This window comes from Tamandua tetradactyla, chromosome 2 (assembly GCF_023851605.1).
Source record: "Tamandua tetradactyla isolate mTamTet1 chromosome 2, mTamTet1.pri, whole genome shotgun sequence".
Lineage (NCBI taxonomy): Eukaryota > Metazoa > Chordata > Mammalia > Pilosa > Myrmecophagidae > Tamandua > Tamandua tetradactyla.
Genome location: NC_135328.1, coordinates 124,495,386 through 124,514,456, shown reverse-complemented (window position 1 = coordinate 124,514,456; position 19,071 = coordinate 124,495,386). Strand labels below are relative to the sequence as shown.

General features: G+C 38.2%; 1 protein-coding gene across 6 annotated transcripts in view; it reads left to right on the top strand.

The window, feature by feature from the left end:
- Positions 1-270: 270 nt before the first annotated feature.
- Positions 271-19,071, top strand: part of KLHL24 (kelch like family member 24) — a 53,909-nt gene continuing 35,108 nt past the window's right edge. The window contains exons 1-4 of one of the 6 annotated variants that reach the window (XM_077148758.1): positions 271-439; positions 5,810-5,873; positions 11,382-11,493; positions 13,254-14,234. In XM_077148758.1, the coding sequence (XP_077004873.1) occupies positions 13,315-14,234 (920 nt within the window). In that variant the 5' untranslated portion in view covers positions 271-439; positions 5,810-5,873; positions 11,382-11,493; positions 13,254-13,314. Of the gene's footprint in view, positions 475-1,464; positions 1,840-5,809; positions 5,874-11,381; positions 11,494-13,253; positions 14,235-19,071 lie in introns of those variants that run through there. The other 5 variants (XM_077148755.1, XM_077148759.1, XM_077148756.1 and 2 more) reach the window with 5 other exon arrangements.

Here is a 19,071-nt window from a genome sequence, read left to right as displayed (position 1 = left end):
TTTCCTTAACCTGTCGCTCCCCAAAGCAGTGTTTCCGAACTTGCAACCCTTGAACTGGAGGTCCTCCCTCTGCACACCCCACACAACTCCACAGAGGGAAACTCTGGTGGGAGGGGCGGCCGCCGAGGAGCAGCAACTGCGCCTCCCCTGCCCCCCCGCGGGGCCGGGCGGCGGGGGAACAGGAACTCCACCCGGCAGTGGGGCGGCCACCGACGAGCAGGAACTGCTCCCCGCCCCGCCCGGGCTGGGCGCCCCGGATTGGCCGCTGGCCGGTGACGCGCCGTGTTTTGGCCCCGACGGTCACATGTCTCCTTTGTCGGGAGCTGCGGCAGCTACTGGCGGCCTGAGGAGACGCCGGTGTTGGGCCGGGTGCTGCCCGCTGGCCGCTGAGTGACCGCTGGGACCGCCGCCGCTGGCCGCTTCCAGTATTTGCGGAGAGGTACCGGGGATGACAACTCCGGGACCGGCCGAAAGGCGAGGAATCGACCAGAGCCCGGGACCCCGGGGGCGGGGGGCGGCCGAGGTCTTGACCACGGGGGTGTCTACGGGAGGGAGCCGGCGGCAGCGTCTCAGAGCCAGACCAGAGTTCTGACCAGACAGGCGGGACCTCACCAGGCCCGTTTCAGAGGCGAGGGGCGGCAGTGCGCACCTGGGTTCACTCCGGCCCCACCTGCTGCTGGCTGCCCCGCCGGGGGAGGTGAGGTGGCCGCCGGGCGGGTGGGGGGGGTGGGGGTGAGGTGGCTGCCGGGCCCGGGGTCGCAGCTGCTGGTCACCTGGCCGCCTCTGGGCAGGGGCAGCCAGCAGCGAAAACTTGGCTCTCTCGTAGCCCGCAAGTCTTGCGCTTGACGGACGGGCTTCGTGCCGGGCTTTTCTCTTTTTGGCCGAGGAAGCACTGGGAACGCGAAGCTCTGGAGCGGAGCCTTCCGTGTACAGTGGGAGCGCCCGTCGGTGTTAACGGGGAGGGCTGGCCGGAGAGAGGCCCCGTTAAGCCGTTGCGAAACTCACGGGCCGTTGAGGCCGCTTCCCCAACCCCTCCCCCGCAGCCTTTGTTTACACAAGTCGCGGCCCGCGGACCGGTGCAGGGCGAGGGGCGGTGCTGCGTCTGCGGAGTCCCGCCTCCCCTCCCGCGTCCCGCCACTACGGGGCCGGGTTGCTTAGTTTGATTCCAGACGCCCCCGCCACACATTCTGGACGCCCTGGGCGGAGAATGTTAACGCGGCAGGGATTGGGCGCCTCCGGCGACTTGTGGGTGGGACGACAGGGCAATTTCTGCGTTCTTATTGGCGGACCTCCTGTGCTGGTGACCCTGCCTCTGGCGGTTGTACGCCGCTTCTATGAAGGTGACCTGGAGGCCGCGCGGGAGCGCGCGCCCCCGCCCCCCGCGCGGCCGAGGTGCCGCTCGCGACGTCCTGGGCCTCGCGCCCCAGCACCCGCGCATTCGCGTCCGTGGGCGTCGGGTAAGGGGCGCCCAGGAGCTGAGAGCGGCATTTCACCGGGGGAAACGGGAGCACAGAGGGGACGTTTTAACCTGTGACTCAGCTGACAGAGAAACGAGGTTTTCTCCGCTGCCGCGTGGGAAACGCGGTTCCCTCAGGTCTCCTTTCAGGAAATGGGGCACTGTCCCCCGACTTAGGAGGAAGGCCGACCCCCCCGGTGGACGGGACTTGAATCTGGTCATTCTCTGCATTCTTGGTGGACTTTAAAAAGCAAGGGGGCGGCCGCTGCCCTTGAGCTGGTGGGCGGGCGGGGCGGCCGCTGACCCCGCGCCGCGCGTGGGTGCTCGTGCAGGGCCTTCAGTGTGTGCGTGGCACGAGGTGCGGGCCGCCAGCCCGCTAAGAGGTGAGCGCTGGGCTCAGGAAAGGCTCACAACCCACACAGCCTGAGAAAGATAACATTCTGAGTTGAGGCCGGTGAACTTTAATTTAAACTCTCCTGGCTTTGGTCCATGCTGTTGAAACCTTAATGCTTTTTCCATAAACTTTTTTTAGCTTCCTTGTTTTTCTCCCATTTCCTCAAAACTCAAAGGTTGAGCCTGTGAAAAAGAAATACTGTTTACCAAATAAATGGCTGAGTTATTTTTACATATACTTTTGCTTGGAAATTTGGGACATCCTATTTAAAGAATGCTTTTAGGTATACCTACATAAGGAAAATGTAACTAAAGCAAACGTTTGTATGATTCGATTCTGCTATGACTGAAGCCCTTAAAGAATATGCTGGTTCACAACTTAAAACCCCTGGTCTTACTACTCATAGGAACACAGCCAAACTTTTTTTTGTAGTTGAAGACTGCCACTGCCAAAGTTCATCACCCAAGGGCTGTGATTTTTCCAGCCATTGACATGTGTTACTCCTAAAATTGACGTTTAAAAGTTAATAGGTTTTACTCAGTGTTTCTAGAAGGTAGTTCTGTAAATTTGTGTCACTATTGAGGTAAGTAAAAAATCGCTGATTTAAAGTGCTGTTTTACCTAGAAAATTCATCTACGGTAATAATCTCAAACTAGTTCAAGTGCCAGAGCACCTGATGATGTGCTTGCAGATAAATTCTAAAAAGAACCAAAGACAATTTTGCTAACAGAAAGCATTATATTATATATTTATTGGTTCTTTCAATTTTTATAATAAAACAATGCATTAAATACTTCAACTACATGTTAGTAGGATATAACAAAATGAGAGTAAGTGTACATTTCATGTTTAGTGAGATTGAGTAGGTGCAATAGGCCAGCTTGGTACCAGTTGTGGTGTCTGATAATTAACAATTCTTTTTTGTTTCCTTTGGGGCTTGGAAGTTATTAGTAGCCAAAAAGTTTTTTGACTTTTTTTCCTGTGATTTGGGAAAAGATAGTTAATTGTATTTTAATTGTAGAACCATTTTGTTTGGTCTGACCATATGGTTGGTTAAGCAGTCCCAAATTTTTCATCACCAGATATTTATTTTTTTATTTCTCTTTCTCTCATTAATAAAAGGCATAATGTATTGCCCATTCTAGGTTCTAGTGAACATGGATAACCACTGGATGCTAATTCTAGCCAAAGAAACTTGGGGATTTAGTTGGTCTCTAAAATTCTGTGGTGGATAAATACATCCCTGATGCTTCCATTGAGAGCTGGAAATGTTGAAAATAGCTTGACGAGTAGACTTTAAATATTATATCTGTGAATCTTAGTCAGACCACTGCTTCAAAGTAACACTTTTAAATTGAAAATTTAACTCTAAATTTGTAATCAGAAAAAGTGGTGTTCAGTAATTTTCATTTTGGTTTAAAGAAATGAAATTAATTAGCTTTTGAGAGTAGGGTGAAAATATCTCAAATTTATAAAATTGCTTTGTTTTGTATAGTGTCTTGTTAAATACAGTTTTCTGATTATTTAAAATAAAGGATTTACTGTATTGCAATTGTTTTCTGATTTTCCTTCTTTTGAGTTACCGTATATATCTTTAAAGATAAACCACTTCTTGGTCATTTTTGGTGTGTCCCCTCAAGGTTGTGTCAATCTCCACTCAAGGTTAATGTGTAGGGCATAGCTAGCATCTCTTATTTCATTTCTGCATGGAGACAGGATGCTGTTGCTTCCCTTTGCTTCCTGGTATTTGGTTTAGTCTTGAAAAGCCCCTCATTGATCCATACTGTCTTTATGGGTGATATTAACCTCTTTTTTTTTGTATAGGATTCCTGCATTTTAAATAGAAATTAACCTTATTGCAGTACGCTTGAGCTCTAAGTAAATTCTGATGTTACATTTCTCCTTCAGACTTTGTACCTTGACCACCTCCATCTCTTCTTTACCTGCAAATGTTTACTTTTGGTAATATTTATAGGCCAACTCTTAGAATTATTTAATGTCCCCAAACTATTAGGTTAGTAAATATTACCTAAAAGCCCTGCAGGAAATACCCAGGTGAACTGCCTTGCCCTTCTACTATTGAGAGTAATTCTAGATCATATCAGTCAGGAGAGAATCTCTTCCAAAAATTTGCACTTCATTCTTTTCTGTTGGAGAAACTACTGAAAATTTGAATCTTAAATCTTGGAATTCTCTTGTGGTACTAATCTTAGCTAATCTAGAGTCTAAAATTGGATACAAATCAAGAATTTGTGATTTCAGAGCCCACACAAAGTAGTCTTTCCATAAACACTTCTTAAATTGATCAGAATCCCTGCATTGGCTCAGGATCTTCTTGTCCTTTGGGAAGAAAGGTTTTCTTAGTTAGGACTAACAATCCCGTAATTCAATCAAATTGAGATATTCTTTACCAAGTATACCCACAGTTACACTGACTTCTGAAAGCAAGAAAACATGAAAGGTAACATTCACCTCACAATCATAGCACTACTTGGATATAGAGATGTGTGTTTGTGTATGTATATATGGAGAAAAATCAGCAGTTTATACCTTGGTTTGGGGGGGTCAACTTTTTTTGTTGTTATTGGTGTACATTAAATTTTCTTTATTAACATATATACCACCTAACTTTCCCTTTTTAATCAAATATATGATTTAGTGATGTTAATTATAGTCATGATGTTGTGCTATCATCACCATGATTCATTACCTAAAGTTTTCCATCACCCCAAAAAAGGCACTCTACCCATTCCCTACTACCACCCTGGCCTCTGGTAACCTGTGTTCTAGTCCCTCACTCCATGAATTTGCTTATTGTAATTATTTCCTATCAGTAAGATAGGAAGTATTTGTCTTTTTGTTTCTTATTTCAATCAACATGATGTTTAAGGTTCATGTATGTTGTTATATGTATCATAACTTCATTCCTTTTGATACATGAATAATATTCCATTGTATGTATATACCACTTTTTTTTATACATTCATTGTTGCTTAACACTTGGGTTGCTCTCATCTTATTGGCAATTGTGAATAATGCTGCTATGAACGTGTGCAAATAGCTCTTTGAATATTTACTTTAAATTCTTTGGAGGTATATTCTCAGAAGTGAGATTGCCAGGTCATATGGTAATTCTATACTGTGTGAGGAAAGGGGGTTAAATTTTGAATTTGCCTAGTTTTGTAAGAATTTGCAAGTCCTAGTAATAGATATCTGGGCCAGAAACCAAAACTACTTGTGTTTAAATACTGTTGTTATTCTGTGCACAGATAAAGGTTCTGGTATTTTCTCTTAAGCATTCCTTTCCTCCCTTTCCACCCAAAAAAAGGAATTTTGCAGCATTAGTTGTTAAGTTCTATACATTTCAACAAGATGATATATATTAATGTAGTAAAAAATTTTAAAAACATTATTGGATAAGTTTAAAGATTCTTTAATCTAGTTAACCAAGGGTGAAAAAATGAATTTGTTTTCTGAGTTACCTACAATACTTGAGACTTCCTCAAATTAATTCCAGGATTATATGATACATAATGACTAAACTGTTTATTTTTAGATATACTGATAGACCAGTTCTATTTGCTGTATTTGATGGCCCCAAATTTGGAGGAAACATCAATTACTAGACGTTCTTCAAATGGCCAATTTCTCATTTCAGTGCCACCATTAACTTGCTGTTGACACAAAATTTGTTTATTCATCTTTTAAGAAATCTTTCTGCAAGATAAACTTACAAAATAAGTTTGGTAAATAAGGAAACTAATTTGTAGGTAAACTCAAAATAATTTATTTGCTTTAAGGAAGTGTTATTCAATAATGATCTTCTGTGCAAAAGTGACCTTCCAGTCAGAAACTGGAATGACCCAAAGCCATTTTCAGCATATTAATGAATGATGCCACCTGTGCATGAGCCAATTACTCTAATATCTAATTTACTTGTTTTCCTTCATTTATTTTAGGTGTGGAAATTACAAGAACTCAAATATTTTGACTGGGGCTTTGATCAAGCAATTATTAAAAAAGGTACTATGTTTGTAATATTTATAAAATATTTAAACACTGTTATTAGAGAATTTAAACAAATGTCCTTTCTTTAAGCAGGGATCACTTTTAAGCCAATCAGAGTAATGAGGAACAATTCTGGCCTTAAAAATCATCAAGTCATTTCAGTTGCCAAATAAAGTATCCACTCTTTTTTACTCTTCCTGATATCCTCGGTCACCCTTCTGCGTTTTTCTCCCTTCTTATTTTCTTTATTGAAATGTTGTATTATCCATTATTTACTAAGCAAATTATCCGGGTTAGGCACTAGAGAGTCCGAAATAGTTTTTCTCACTCATTTTTTTAGTACACAGACAAAGACATGTAATTTTAAGTTAACTTTAGGACATGAAACTAGGTCTACAACATGTGTGAGTTTTACAGTTCAAAATAAACCATAGAGTGCCCCTGATGAGAAGAACATGCCTGCTAAGTGAGAGTGTAGCTCAAGAAGTTAAGCTCCTGAAGAAATGAGGGTGAGAAAGAAGGGGAGATACTAGCTTTTCCAGCCAGATCATGTACATTTGGCAGTCAGTTATTAATAGGTCAACCTAATCATACTTGAATCAAATAACTGAATCTGGATAGACCTTCCAGTCATTCTCTTCCTTTAGAACATTTTCTTACTTGTTTTGTCCAGATTTGCCTACTTGCTTGCTTACTTCCGTAATTATGGGAATAATTATGCTTTGATATTTGCAATTTTTTTTAAGAATTCAATCTATAATCTTATATTTTGTTAGCTTGATTTATTTGCGCTCATTTAAATGTTGGTTATGAGAAGTCTTGAACCTATATTGCATTCTTTACTTTGAAATGTGATTAAACTGTTCTTTATATTTTTTTACATTTTAACTGAAAGATGGAAAGTCTATGAACTGTATCCGGATGCCCAAAATACACAGTTTGAAATTCATCTCAACTTTCTAGGACCCCCTTGTGCAAATCACTAACCCTATCATAAATGTATTGCTGCTGTTGTTAACCCTCCCTCTCTTGACCACTGGTATTGCAGTCTATCCAGTTTATTTTACCATTTGTCCCCCCCATTATTTATTTATTTTTTATCCATATTTTTTATTCATCTATCCATATCTTGGATAAAAGGGGGCATCAGACACAAGGTTTTCACAGTCTCGCAGTCGCATTGTAAGAGCTGTATGGTTATATTGTCTTCTTCAAGAATCAGGGCTACTGGAACACAGCTCAACAGTTTCAGGTACTTTCCTCTAGCCACTCCAATGCACCCTAAACTCAAAAGGGATATCTATATAATGCATAAGAATAGCCTCCAGGATAACCTCTCAACCTTGTTTGAAATCTCTCAGCCACTGAGACTTAATTTTTTTCTCATTTCTCTCTTCCCCCTTTTGGTCAAGAAGGCTTTCTCAATCCCATGATGCCTGGTCCTGGCTCATCCCAGGAGTTCAGTCCCAAGTTGCCAGGAAGATTTACACCCCTGGGAGTCATGTCCCATGTAGTGGGGAGGGCAGTGAGTTCACTTGCTGAGTTGGCTTAGAGAGAGAGGCCACATTTGAACAACAAAAGAGGTTCTTTGGGGGTGACTCTTAGGCCTAATTTTAAGTAGGTTTACCCTTTCCTTTGCAGAAATAAGTTTCATAGGGGCAAACCCCAAGATTAAGGGCTCAGTTGATTTGGTTGTCTCCACTGCTTGTAAGAATATCAGGAATTCTCCAAATGAGAAAGTGGAATATTTCCTCCTTTCTCCCCAGTTTCTCAAGGGGACTTTGCAAATACTTCTTCATTCACTGCCCAAATTACTTTGGGATATATCGGAGCATCACATTGCTCAAACCAACAACATCTCATGCCCTATTCAAGATTCCATGTACTTATGGTGTTCAACTAAACTAACCATACAAGTTAAATTAGGTAATGCACTATCCCCAAAAAACTTTTACACTAAATAAACATCTCTCCCTTCGGTCTCATACAGAAGTTGAAGTTTTAAAATATGGATTATATATCCTTTACCCTGTATTCTGATTTACCTTAGTCCTATCCAGATCAGCTTCATTCATATCTCTAGTCGAAGTCTGATCACTTTTTCATCTAACTCTGAGTCTCAGGTGTCACATAAATGCCCGACGTTTCTGGCAACACCCAGGTTATAAACAAACAGCTGAGTATCTCAGAATTTAGAAATACCAATTACAACTACAGAATAGATGTGACTGCTCTAAGAGCTCACGATATAGGACCCTTTACAATAGGCCCCAACCTGATAACCCATGCTCTCGACTTCAATTCACTGAGTGTGTATATTATAGTTAATCCATATGGGGGAGGCATGATTTTGTTTCTGACATTTCATTCAACATACTGTCCTCAAGGTTCATTCACCTAGTTGCATACCTAATGTTCTAGTTTGCTAGCTGCCAGAATGCAACACACCAGAGATGGATTGGCTTTTAATAAAAGGGGATTTATTTTGTTAGTTCTTCAGAGGAAAGGCAGCGAACTTTCCACTGAGGTTCTTTCTTATGTGGAAGGCACAGGATGCTCTCTGCTGGTCTTCTTTCCAGGCCCCTGGGTTCGGACAACTTTCCCCGGGGTGACTTCTTTCTGCATCTCCAAAGGCTTGGGCTGAGCTGCAAGTGCTGAGATGAGGAATGCCGAGCTGCTTAGGCTATGCTAAGTTGCTCTCTCTCATTTAAGCACCAGCCAATTAAGTCAAACATCACTCACTGCAGCAGACACGCCTCCTAGCTGACTGCAGATGTAATTAGCAACAGATGAGATTCACATACTGTTGGCTTATGTCCACAGCAACAAGACTAGGTATGCTCACCTGGCCAAGTTGACAACTGAATCTAACTAACACACCTAACAACTTCATTCCTTCTTGTGGCCACTCAATAGTCAATTGTATGTAAACCCCACAGTTCCCCCTTCCATTCTACTTAGGACACCTCCATCCATTGCGAATTGTGAACACTGCCACTGTAAACACCAGTGGGCAATGTCCATTTATGTCCCCACACTTAGTTCCTCCAGGTATATACCTAGCAGTGGGGTTGCAGGATCATATCCACCCCTAGCCTCCTGTGGAACCACCACACTGCGCTCTAAGGGGCTGCACCTCTCTGCTTCCCTACCAACAGTGAATAGGTCCATCTCTCTCCATATTTTCTCTAGCACTTGTTTCTCTCTGTTCATTTATTCATACATCATACAATCCAACCTAAGTAAACAGACATGCCTTTGCCACCATAATCTATATGAAGGCATTTCCTTTTCTTCCACAACCTAGGTTTTATTAAACCTTACATCAAGACTCTGCTCACTCAATATGCCTTCCTCAAATTTGTCTATCAAATATTAGCTATAGTAGAATTACTGGATATCGAAAACAGTATTTTTTCATGTATATATTCCTACTTGTCAATTTTAGCTGAAAGGGAAATTCTTAGTTCTTGCAATATGTTAATTAGTTTTACAGTTTGAACACATTTCCACTTAAACATTGAGAAAATGAAAATGTATGGAGGCAGAAGCCACAAGATTTTTGTTCTTGCTAATGGCAGTAATTATATCACTAGTCAAAAGCTTAATAGGTTGTATGAAGTTTTGAACCTGAACTGCAGAAAGAATTTAAATAAACTGAATTAAAGAATATATTCTTGATTTAGGAAGCTGTCTTATTGCTAATTCAACCATAATTTGAATTTAGATTAATAAATCATTACTATTAGAGTATGGTTTATACTGTGTATCACTACAGTTTATGTTCATTATAGTGAAATAATCCTGTAAAAAATCAACTGGTATTACATACTTTGAACGTTTTGCATTTCAATAACAAAAAGTTGACATTCAGGCACTTGTTGGATCTGTCTTGATATGGGAGAGGGGTTTTTGTGTATAGAATCATTTTAAAGATAACTTCAAATTAAAAGCATATTTGAGGGCAGTGTGACAGTAGCTCAGTGGCAGAATTCTCGCCTGCCATGCTGGAGACCCGGATTCGATTCCTGGTGCCTGCCCCTGTGAAAAAAAAAAGCATATTTGATCCCAAATATCTACCAGTCATAAACAACTTACGTAATCTTTTTCTTTAAAAACCCTTACTTTGAAGCCCCAAGACAGGACACAATTTGGGTTGCTACCTGAATTTGTGTTCTCCGTATTACAGTTCTGAGACACCAAATAAACACACACCTTGTTGCCTTGCAAAAAAAAAAAAAAAAGGCGTATTTGAGATGTGTGCTGCTACTGCCACACATCTGTATGGGAGCTTGGAATTTTAAAATGATTTATATGCATTATAAGTGGATTTTTACATTTTAACCATAATCTAAGAAGTTGGACGATTTGTATTTAAGGCAAACCTAAACTCTAACCACACTTTTTTATAGTTATAATAAATTTTTAAACTAATGACAAAATATTTTAAACTCAAATATACTTTTATTCATTCAGTATTAAAATTTGGGAAAATGAAATGAAACTCATTTTCCTAAAGCAAATCTGTTACCTAAAACCTCCAAAGTATAATTGGATTAAATTCACAAGCTAGCATACTTGGGCATACATGTAGATAAAATATTCCCTCAAATTTAAGATAAACTAATTTTACTAACTATATCTAAGTTACTTTGTTGATATTTGCTCTAAAAACAGCCATTAGTAAGCATTTTCTTGAGTTTATTTTTACCTTTGTGGGCATTCATTTAAATGGTCTTCTCCATGAACTTCTACTGCCATAACTGTTTCCTTAGATTACGAATCTTTGTTATCTATTTAGAAAATAAAATGCACATAAATTTGTACCTTGGAACTTTCTAATTTTTTTTTCTAACTTAGAAGTGAGAATAAAGTTTATCCCTGTCAGTCTTTCACATACTGTGTAAATATTTCCAGCCTGTTTAGAAAAAAGTCTGTATTAAAATCCTGAAGCTGTAAACCAACTTTTCTTTAATTGTAGTATCAACCTCATAGGGTTTTTATGAGGATTATATTAGATAATCCATATGAAGAGTTTAGAATAGTGCCAGACACATAGTCGGCAGTCAAAAAATTTTTTTTATTTTTTGTTATTCTTGTACTGTTGTATTTTTTAAGGCAGGTCAGAAATATGGCCTCCATGGAGCCACCAAACATAGATTTTGGCTCCTAATAGTTCTTAAAACCTGACCTCATAGATCTCTAAAAACTTCCTCAGTTTTCTCCAGAATTCTCAGAGGATACCAAAGAGATCATACCTTTCTCTAGTCACTTGAGAACTTTTTAGATCGATACAATCCAGATGGCCACAGCAGGGATTTTTTTATCTGCAAACTGCCTCTAAATCCTACCTACTGATCTCAGATAAAAGTAGTATTTAGCTTACTTTAGTTTTTATCCCATTTAATTGAAAAAATTGCTTAAATTTCTTCTGACTGAATCTGTAAAATTGGGGAATGGAGAGAATGGAAAAGAATACATTCTGCATGGAATGCAAGTAATCAAGAGATGTTTTATGGCCAGGTACTTTTCCTTGAATATTTGGAATAGCCAGGCATCCTTCTGCCCAGAAGAAATTTCTATCACCTGGACTTCAGAAAGGTTATTTGTCCTTAGTGCTAATTTCTATGAGGAGGTAAGGAAATGTTCACTAAAAGTCTAAAGGGGAACTGTGCTATATACCAGTGTGGCATATTGCCTGAGCTGCCTTATATTGTCATTTATCTTTTTATAAATATGCTCCATCTCAACAACTGTGTATATTTTTAAAACTCTCTATATGCCCTAGGCCTAGTACAAGTATCTTGGCAATATCAGGCACTTAAATATTTGTTGATAATGATAATGATGGGAGTTACATCATTATGACAGGGAATTCATGAGAACTGGATGTAGATCTCATAAGTATTGAACCTAGGATATCTGGGTCATTGGGGGTGATTGAGAAAAGATACAGATAAGAATAAGAATATGAAAAAGAAGAAAGTATATATAATAGAATGAGTAGCTTCTTGATTTTGATATTACATACTCTCTTTTTGTGTCACTCAAGGACTTAGAAAGTGGGGAATACTTTAAAACGTAAGAGGGTATATAAAATACAGCCTTAAATTAAGATTAACTCTCAAGCATCAATTTTTATTTGCAGCTTGCGAGTACAGGACAGCATCTTGTTTTTGGATTACCTTTGATGGTCCTTAGGCTTTCTTTCTTTCTTTCTTTTTTTTTTTTTTTTTGTTGCCATTCTTAGGCCTGAATATCTGACTGTTGAAATATTTCAGGACAAGGTTGGGACTTTTAGAAGGGGTTGTTTTTGGATCATATGTCAATTTATGGAAAAGGGAAAATAAATGAATAGAACACCCCTTAAAATTGAAATTAAAAATAGAATTGATGGCTATAACCAATACCTCAATCCATTAGTTATCTATTTATTGTCAGTTCTGAGGGAGGTTTGAGAGTGCTTCTTATTAGTGAATGGGAGCAGGGCATAGATAACATGCATTTTAAAAATCTAAAAAAAAAAATACTGTGCATCTATAGTAGAACTTTTTGGGGGAAATAGAGAAAATCAGAAAAGAGAGTAAAAAAATGGCAACATTTTGGCATATAAACCTCCTTTTATCTATAGATGTACTGGTTTATAAAGTTTTACATTTTCTTAACATATTCTTTGTGGTTGGTTTCTCTTATACCTGGTAAATACTTCCCCGTGTCATTAAAGAGTGTATATAAATGTTTACTGACTGCATAGTCAGTGTTCCATCTGTTGTTGAGCTAATCTCCTATCATAGGGCATTTAGATTGTTTTGAGTATTTTTTTAACACTGTATCAGACATTTCTTATTTTTCTACAAAGTCTTGATTGCTTCCTTAGGCAGATGGCTAGAAAGGGACTTGCTAGTCAAACAATATACATATTTTTTAATGCTATTGATAGATATAGCTAAATTCCTCTCTGGCAGCAGTATATTAAAATTATAGGCATTTATAATATGTCTATTATAAATATTATCATGTCTGTTTATAATAGACATAATGGTAGTCAAATTGTGTCCTACACTATTCTGACATAACTCTATAGTCAGTAATAAGAGACCCAGCTATGTAAAAGAGGAGAAAGAAAGTGATTAATGATTCAAAGTAAACAGTATCCTTTCAGCTGGAGAGCTTCCAAAGTGACAATGCAAATGACCTCTAATGGAAATAGAATTGTGCAAATGCAAATTTTTATTTATCGGTTTTGATTAATACTAGATGGTTCTTTATGAGATATAGTAGTCATGATTTTGTTTTAGCATTTACATTAAAATTATTTAATTTGAATATTGAATTTTTTACATATTAAAGTGTTTATTTTTTTATTTTTAATTTTTTTTTTTTTTTTACTTCTAGCAACATAAAGAAGATCTCTAACAGTCACTTCTCAACAATTATTTAGTCAACCGATGTAACAATGGTACTAATATTGGGACGAAGACTAAACAGAGAGGATCTCGGGGTGCGTGACTCCCCAGCAACCAAGCGTAAAGTTTTTGAAATGGACCCTAAATCTCTGACAGGCCGCGAGTTTTTTGACTTCTCTTCAGGATCATCCCATGCTGAAAACATACTCCAGATATTTAATGAATTCCGAGATAGCCGCTTATTTACAGATGTTATCATTTGTGTGGAAGGAAAAGAATTTCCTTGCCATCGAGCTGTGCTCTCAGCCTGTAGTAGCTACTTCAGGGCTATGTTTTGCAATGACCACAGGGAAAGTCGAGAAATGTTGGTTGAGATCAATGGTATTTTAGCCGAAGCTATGGAGTGTTTTTTGCAGTATGTCTATACTGGAAAGGTGAAGATCACTACAGAGAATGTACAATATCTCTTTGAAACATCAAGCCTCTTTCAAATTAGTGTTCTTCGTGATGCATGTGCCAAGTTCTTGGAGGAACAGCTTGATCCTTGTAATTGCTTAGGAATCCAGCGCTTTGCTGATACGCATTCACTCAAAACACTGTTCACAAAATGCAAAACTTTTGCATTGCAAACTTTTGAGGATGTGTCTCAGCATGAAGAATTTCTTGAGCTTGACAAAGATGAACTTATTGATTATATTTGTAGTGATGAACTTGTTATTGGTAAAGAGGAGATGGTTTTTGAAGCTGTCATGCGTTGGGTATATCGTGCTGTTGATCTGAGAAGACCACTGTTACATGAGCTTCTGACACATGTGCGACTCCCTCTGTTGCATCCCAACTACTTTGTTCAAACAGTTGAGGTGGACCAACTGATCCAGAACTCTCCTGAGTGTTATCAGTTGTTACATGAGGCAAGACGGTACCACATACTTGGGAATGAAATGATGTCCCCAAGGACTAGGCCACGCAGGTGAGAAGACTGTTTACAAAGTCACTATCATTTAGTTAACAAAAGTTTTGTTGTTTTTAATAAATATTTTTAAACCTCAGAGGTAGTCCAAGAGAGCCTACAAAAGTCTGAATGTAGTCTCAGTATAATCATTTATATGTGTAGTCTACATGTGTCTTTATGTAATATAAGAATTGGTTAGATTATGTGAATCATTTGAATGCCCCTTCCAGTGAAGACTAGATTCATTCAACAAAAGCAGTTTTTGTTATTGCTGTTCTGAACTATCAGTGGGTGTTGAAAAGAATCTTGATTAATATATTTCTATTAATTTCTCTTAATCTTTGTAGGACCCCAAAGCATTTTGCTTTTCTTTCTAATGAGTCTTTTGGGCAAAGAGTAGCTGAAGACTTGGGTAGACTCTCTTGTACTATTTGCAAAAACCAATTTCCCCTTCCCAGATGACCTTTCTCCTAGCAGAGAACATGAAATATGGAGGTGAAGTAAGTAAATTTTTATTAATTCAGTGAATTCCAAGCCCTCAAATCTTTTTTTCATTGCCACAGTTAATATACTTAATGCCAATCTCAAATTTTAAGTTTTTCTTTCTGATTACAAAATTGTATCATGAGAGGAAATTTTAAAATTTTATGTTTGGGAGAAACTGAAATTAAATACTGTAGTTTATAGTATAATGGATTACTTGTATAGAGACCTATAGATTTTTAATTCATAAACTATAGAAAAACAATCTCCAAGTCTTATTAAGGAAAGGAATAATATCAAACATAATTTTATATAGCAAGAAATGGCTATCGTAAGATATCTTAAAATGAAGAATATTTTAAATATTTTTCTAACAAAGCTAACTTTAGTATTAATTTTTACTTTCCCATACCATCTCTTTCCATTTTTCCTATAAATTTATTGTAGCAGAGTTCACAAGCCACATTTTTAACTTATTATGATTTTAAGTAACATTTCTTTGGAATATAATTAAAATCTAGCATATTGTCCAATAGCTTGGGTTTTTTTATTTTTTTATTTTTAAATACCATAAAAACACAAAGCAAATGCAAATATTCGTAACTTTTGATCATTCCATTCTACATATATAATCAGTAATTCACAATATCATATAGTTGCATATTCATCATCATCATTTCTTAGAACATTTGCGTCTATTCAGAAAAAGAAATAAAAAGAAAACAGAAAAAAAATTCATACATACCATACCCTCCACCCTCCCCCTCACCAATCACCAGCATTCACTCTAAATTTATTTTAACATTTGTTCCCCCTATTATTTATCTTTATTCCATATGTTTTACTCGTCTGTTGATAAGATGGCTAAAAGGAGCATCAGACACAAGGTTTTCACAATCACACAGTTACATTGTGAAAGTTATGTTATTATACAATCATCTTCAAGAAACATGGCTACTGGAACACAGCTCCACATTTTCAAGCAGTTCCCTCCAGCCTCTCCACTACATCTTGACTAACAAGGTGATATCTATTTAACATGTACGAATAACCTCCAGGATAACCTCTTGACTCTGGAATCTCTCAGCCATTGACACTTTATTTTGTCTCATTTTACTCTTCCCCCTTTACGTAGAGAAAGTTTTCTCAATCCCCTGATGCTGAATCTCAGCTCATTCTGGGGGTTTTCTCAGTCCCTTGATGCTGAGTCTCGGCTCATTCCAGGATTTCTGTCCCACGTTGCCAGGAAGGTCCACACCCCTGGGAATCATGTCCCACGTAGACAGGGGGAGGGTAGTGAGTTTGCTTGTTGTGTTGGCTGGAGAGAGAGGCCACATCTGAGCAACAAAAGAGGTTCTCTTGGGGGTGACTCTTAGGCCTAATTTTAAGTAGACTTGACCTATCCTTTGTGGGGTTAAATTTTATATGAACAAACCCCAAGATTGGGGGCTTAGCCTATACCTTTGATTGTCCGCACTGCTTGTGAGAATATCAAGAATTCAACTTGGGGAAGTTGAATTTTCCCCTTTTCTCGTCATTCCCCGAAGGGGACTTTGCAAATACTTTTTTATTGACTGTTCAAATCACTCTGGGATTTTTTAGGGCATCACTCTGGACAATCCAACAAAATTTCATGTCTTACTCAAGGTTCCATGTATTTATGGTGTTCAGTTAAGCTATCCACATAAGGTCTATTAGGAAATGCACTAGTCAAAATATAAATTTTGTGCCAAATAAACATTTTTTGCTTTAGTCTCACACATAAGGTAAAGTTTTAAAATATTAATTACCATCTGTTTTCAGCACCCTGCTGTAATGACATTCCTTTGTTCTTCCTCATGCAAAAACATTTTTAAAATTTGTACATTTAGTCACTATCATTATACACTCTCGGCATTCCTAGATTATACCATCTCAGTCTTTATCATCTATCTTTCTTTCTGATTTCATTTATGTCCCCAGCCCTCCTCCCTCTGCTTCATTCAGTGTTTTAACATAATTGTATTACAGTTAGGTAGTACTGTGCTGTCTATTTGAGTTTTTACATTCAGTCCTGTTGCCCAATCTGTATTCCTTCAGCTTCAATTACGCAATATCTTACCCTATTTCTACCTCCTGATGGTCTCTGTTACCAATGAAATTCTCCAGGTTTATTCACTAATTTCAGTTCATATCAGTGAGACCATACAGTATTTGTCCTTTTGTTTCTGGCTAATCTCACTCAGAATAATGTCCTCAAGGTCCATCCATGTTGTTACATACTACATAAGTTTATTCTGTCTTACAGTTGCATAATATTCCATCGTATGTATATACCACAGTTTGTTTAGCCACTCGTCTGTTGATGGACATTTTGGCTGTTTCCATCTCTTTGCAATTGTAAACAATGCTGCTATAAACATTGGTATGCAAATGTCTGTTTGTGTCCTTACCCTCATGTCCTCTAAGTAGCATATGGCAATTCTATATTTAGCTTTTTGAGGAACTGCCAAATTGCCTTCCACAGCGGTTATAACATTTGACATTCCCACCAACAGTGGATAAGTGTGTCTCTTTCTCCACATCCTCTCTAGCATTTGTCATTTTCTGTTTTATTGATAATGGCCATTCTGGTGGGTATGAGATGATATCTCATTGTGGTTTTGATTTGCATTTCCCTAATCGCCAGGGAAGTTCAGCATCTCTTCACGTGCCTTTTGTCCATTTGTATTTCCTCTTCTGAGAAGTGTCTGTTCAAGTCTTTTGCCCATTTTGTAATTGTGTTGGCTGGCTTTTTGTTGTTGAGTTGAAGAATCTCTTTATAAATTCTGGATACTAGACATTTATCTGATATATCGTTTCCAAGTATTGTCTTCCATTGTGTAGGCTGTCTTTTTACTTTCTTGACAAAATTCTTTGATTTGCAGAAGTGTTCAATATTGAGGAGTTCCCATTTATTTATTTCTCTCTTCAGTGCTCTTGCTTTGGGTGTAAGGTCTAGGAAATCGCTTCCTGGTATAAGATTTATAAGATATTTCCCTACATTTTCTTCTAACAGTTTTATGGTCTTAGATCTAATCCATTTTGAGTTAACTTTTGTGTAGGGTGTAAGATATGGGTCCTCTTTCATTCTTTTGCATATGGATATCCAGTTCTCTAGGCACCATTTATTGAAGAGACTGTTCTGTCTCAGGTGAGTTGGATTGACTGCTTTATCAAAGATCAGTTGTCATGAGACCTCCGACTTCATTTTTTCTTCTCAAGATACTTTTAGCTATTCAGGACACCCTGCCCTTCCAGATAAATTTGGTTATTGGTTTTTCTATTTCTGAAAAGTAAGTTGTTGGGATTTTAATTGGTATTGCATTGAATCTGTAAATCAATTTATGTAGAATTGATTTTAACTATATTTAGTGTTCCAGTCCATGAACGTGGTATGCCCTTCCATTTATTTAGGTCTTCTGTCATTTCTTTTAACAATTTATTGTAGTTTTTTTTGTATAGGTCTTTTGTCTCTTTAGTTAAATTTATTACTAAATATTTTATTCTTTTGTTTCCAATTGTAAATGGAATTCTTTTCTTGATTTTCCCCTCGGATTGTTCATTACTAGTGTATAGAAACACTGCAGAGTTTTGAGTGTTGATCTTGTAACCTGCCACTTTACTGTACTCATTTATTAGCTCTAGTAGTTTTGCTGTGGATTTTTTGGGGTTTTCGACATATAGTATCATATTATCTGCATACAGTGAGAGTTTTACTTCTTTCCGATTTGGATGCCTTGTATTTCTGTTTCTTGTCTAATTGCTTCCAGCACAATGTTGAATAACAGTGGTGATAGTGGACATCCTTGTCTTGTTCCTGATCTTAGGGGGAAAGTTTTCAGTTTTCCCCCATTGAGGATGATGTTAGCTGTGGGTTTTTCATATATTCCCTTTATCATTTTGAGTAAGTTCCCTTTTATTCCTATCCTTTGACGTGTTTTCAACAGGAAAGGATGTTGAATTTAGTTAAATGCCTTTGCTGCATCAATTGAGATGAGCATGTGGTTTGTCTGCTTTGATTTGTTGATATGGTGTATTACATTAGTTGATTTTCTTATGTTGAACCATCCTTGCATACCTGGGATGTATCCTACTTGGTCATGATGTATAATTCTTTTAATGTGTTGCTGGATTTGATTTGCTAGAATTTTATTGAGGATTTTAACATCCATATTCGTTAGAGAGATTGGTCTGTAGTTTTCTTTTTTTGTAATGTCTTTGTCTGGCTTTGGTATGAGGATAATATTGGCTACGTAGAATGAGTTAAGTAGTTTTCCCTCCTCTTCAATTTTTTTGAAGAGTTTGAGCAGGACTGGTACTAATTCTGTCTGGAATGTTTGGTAGAATTCAC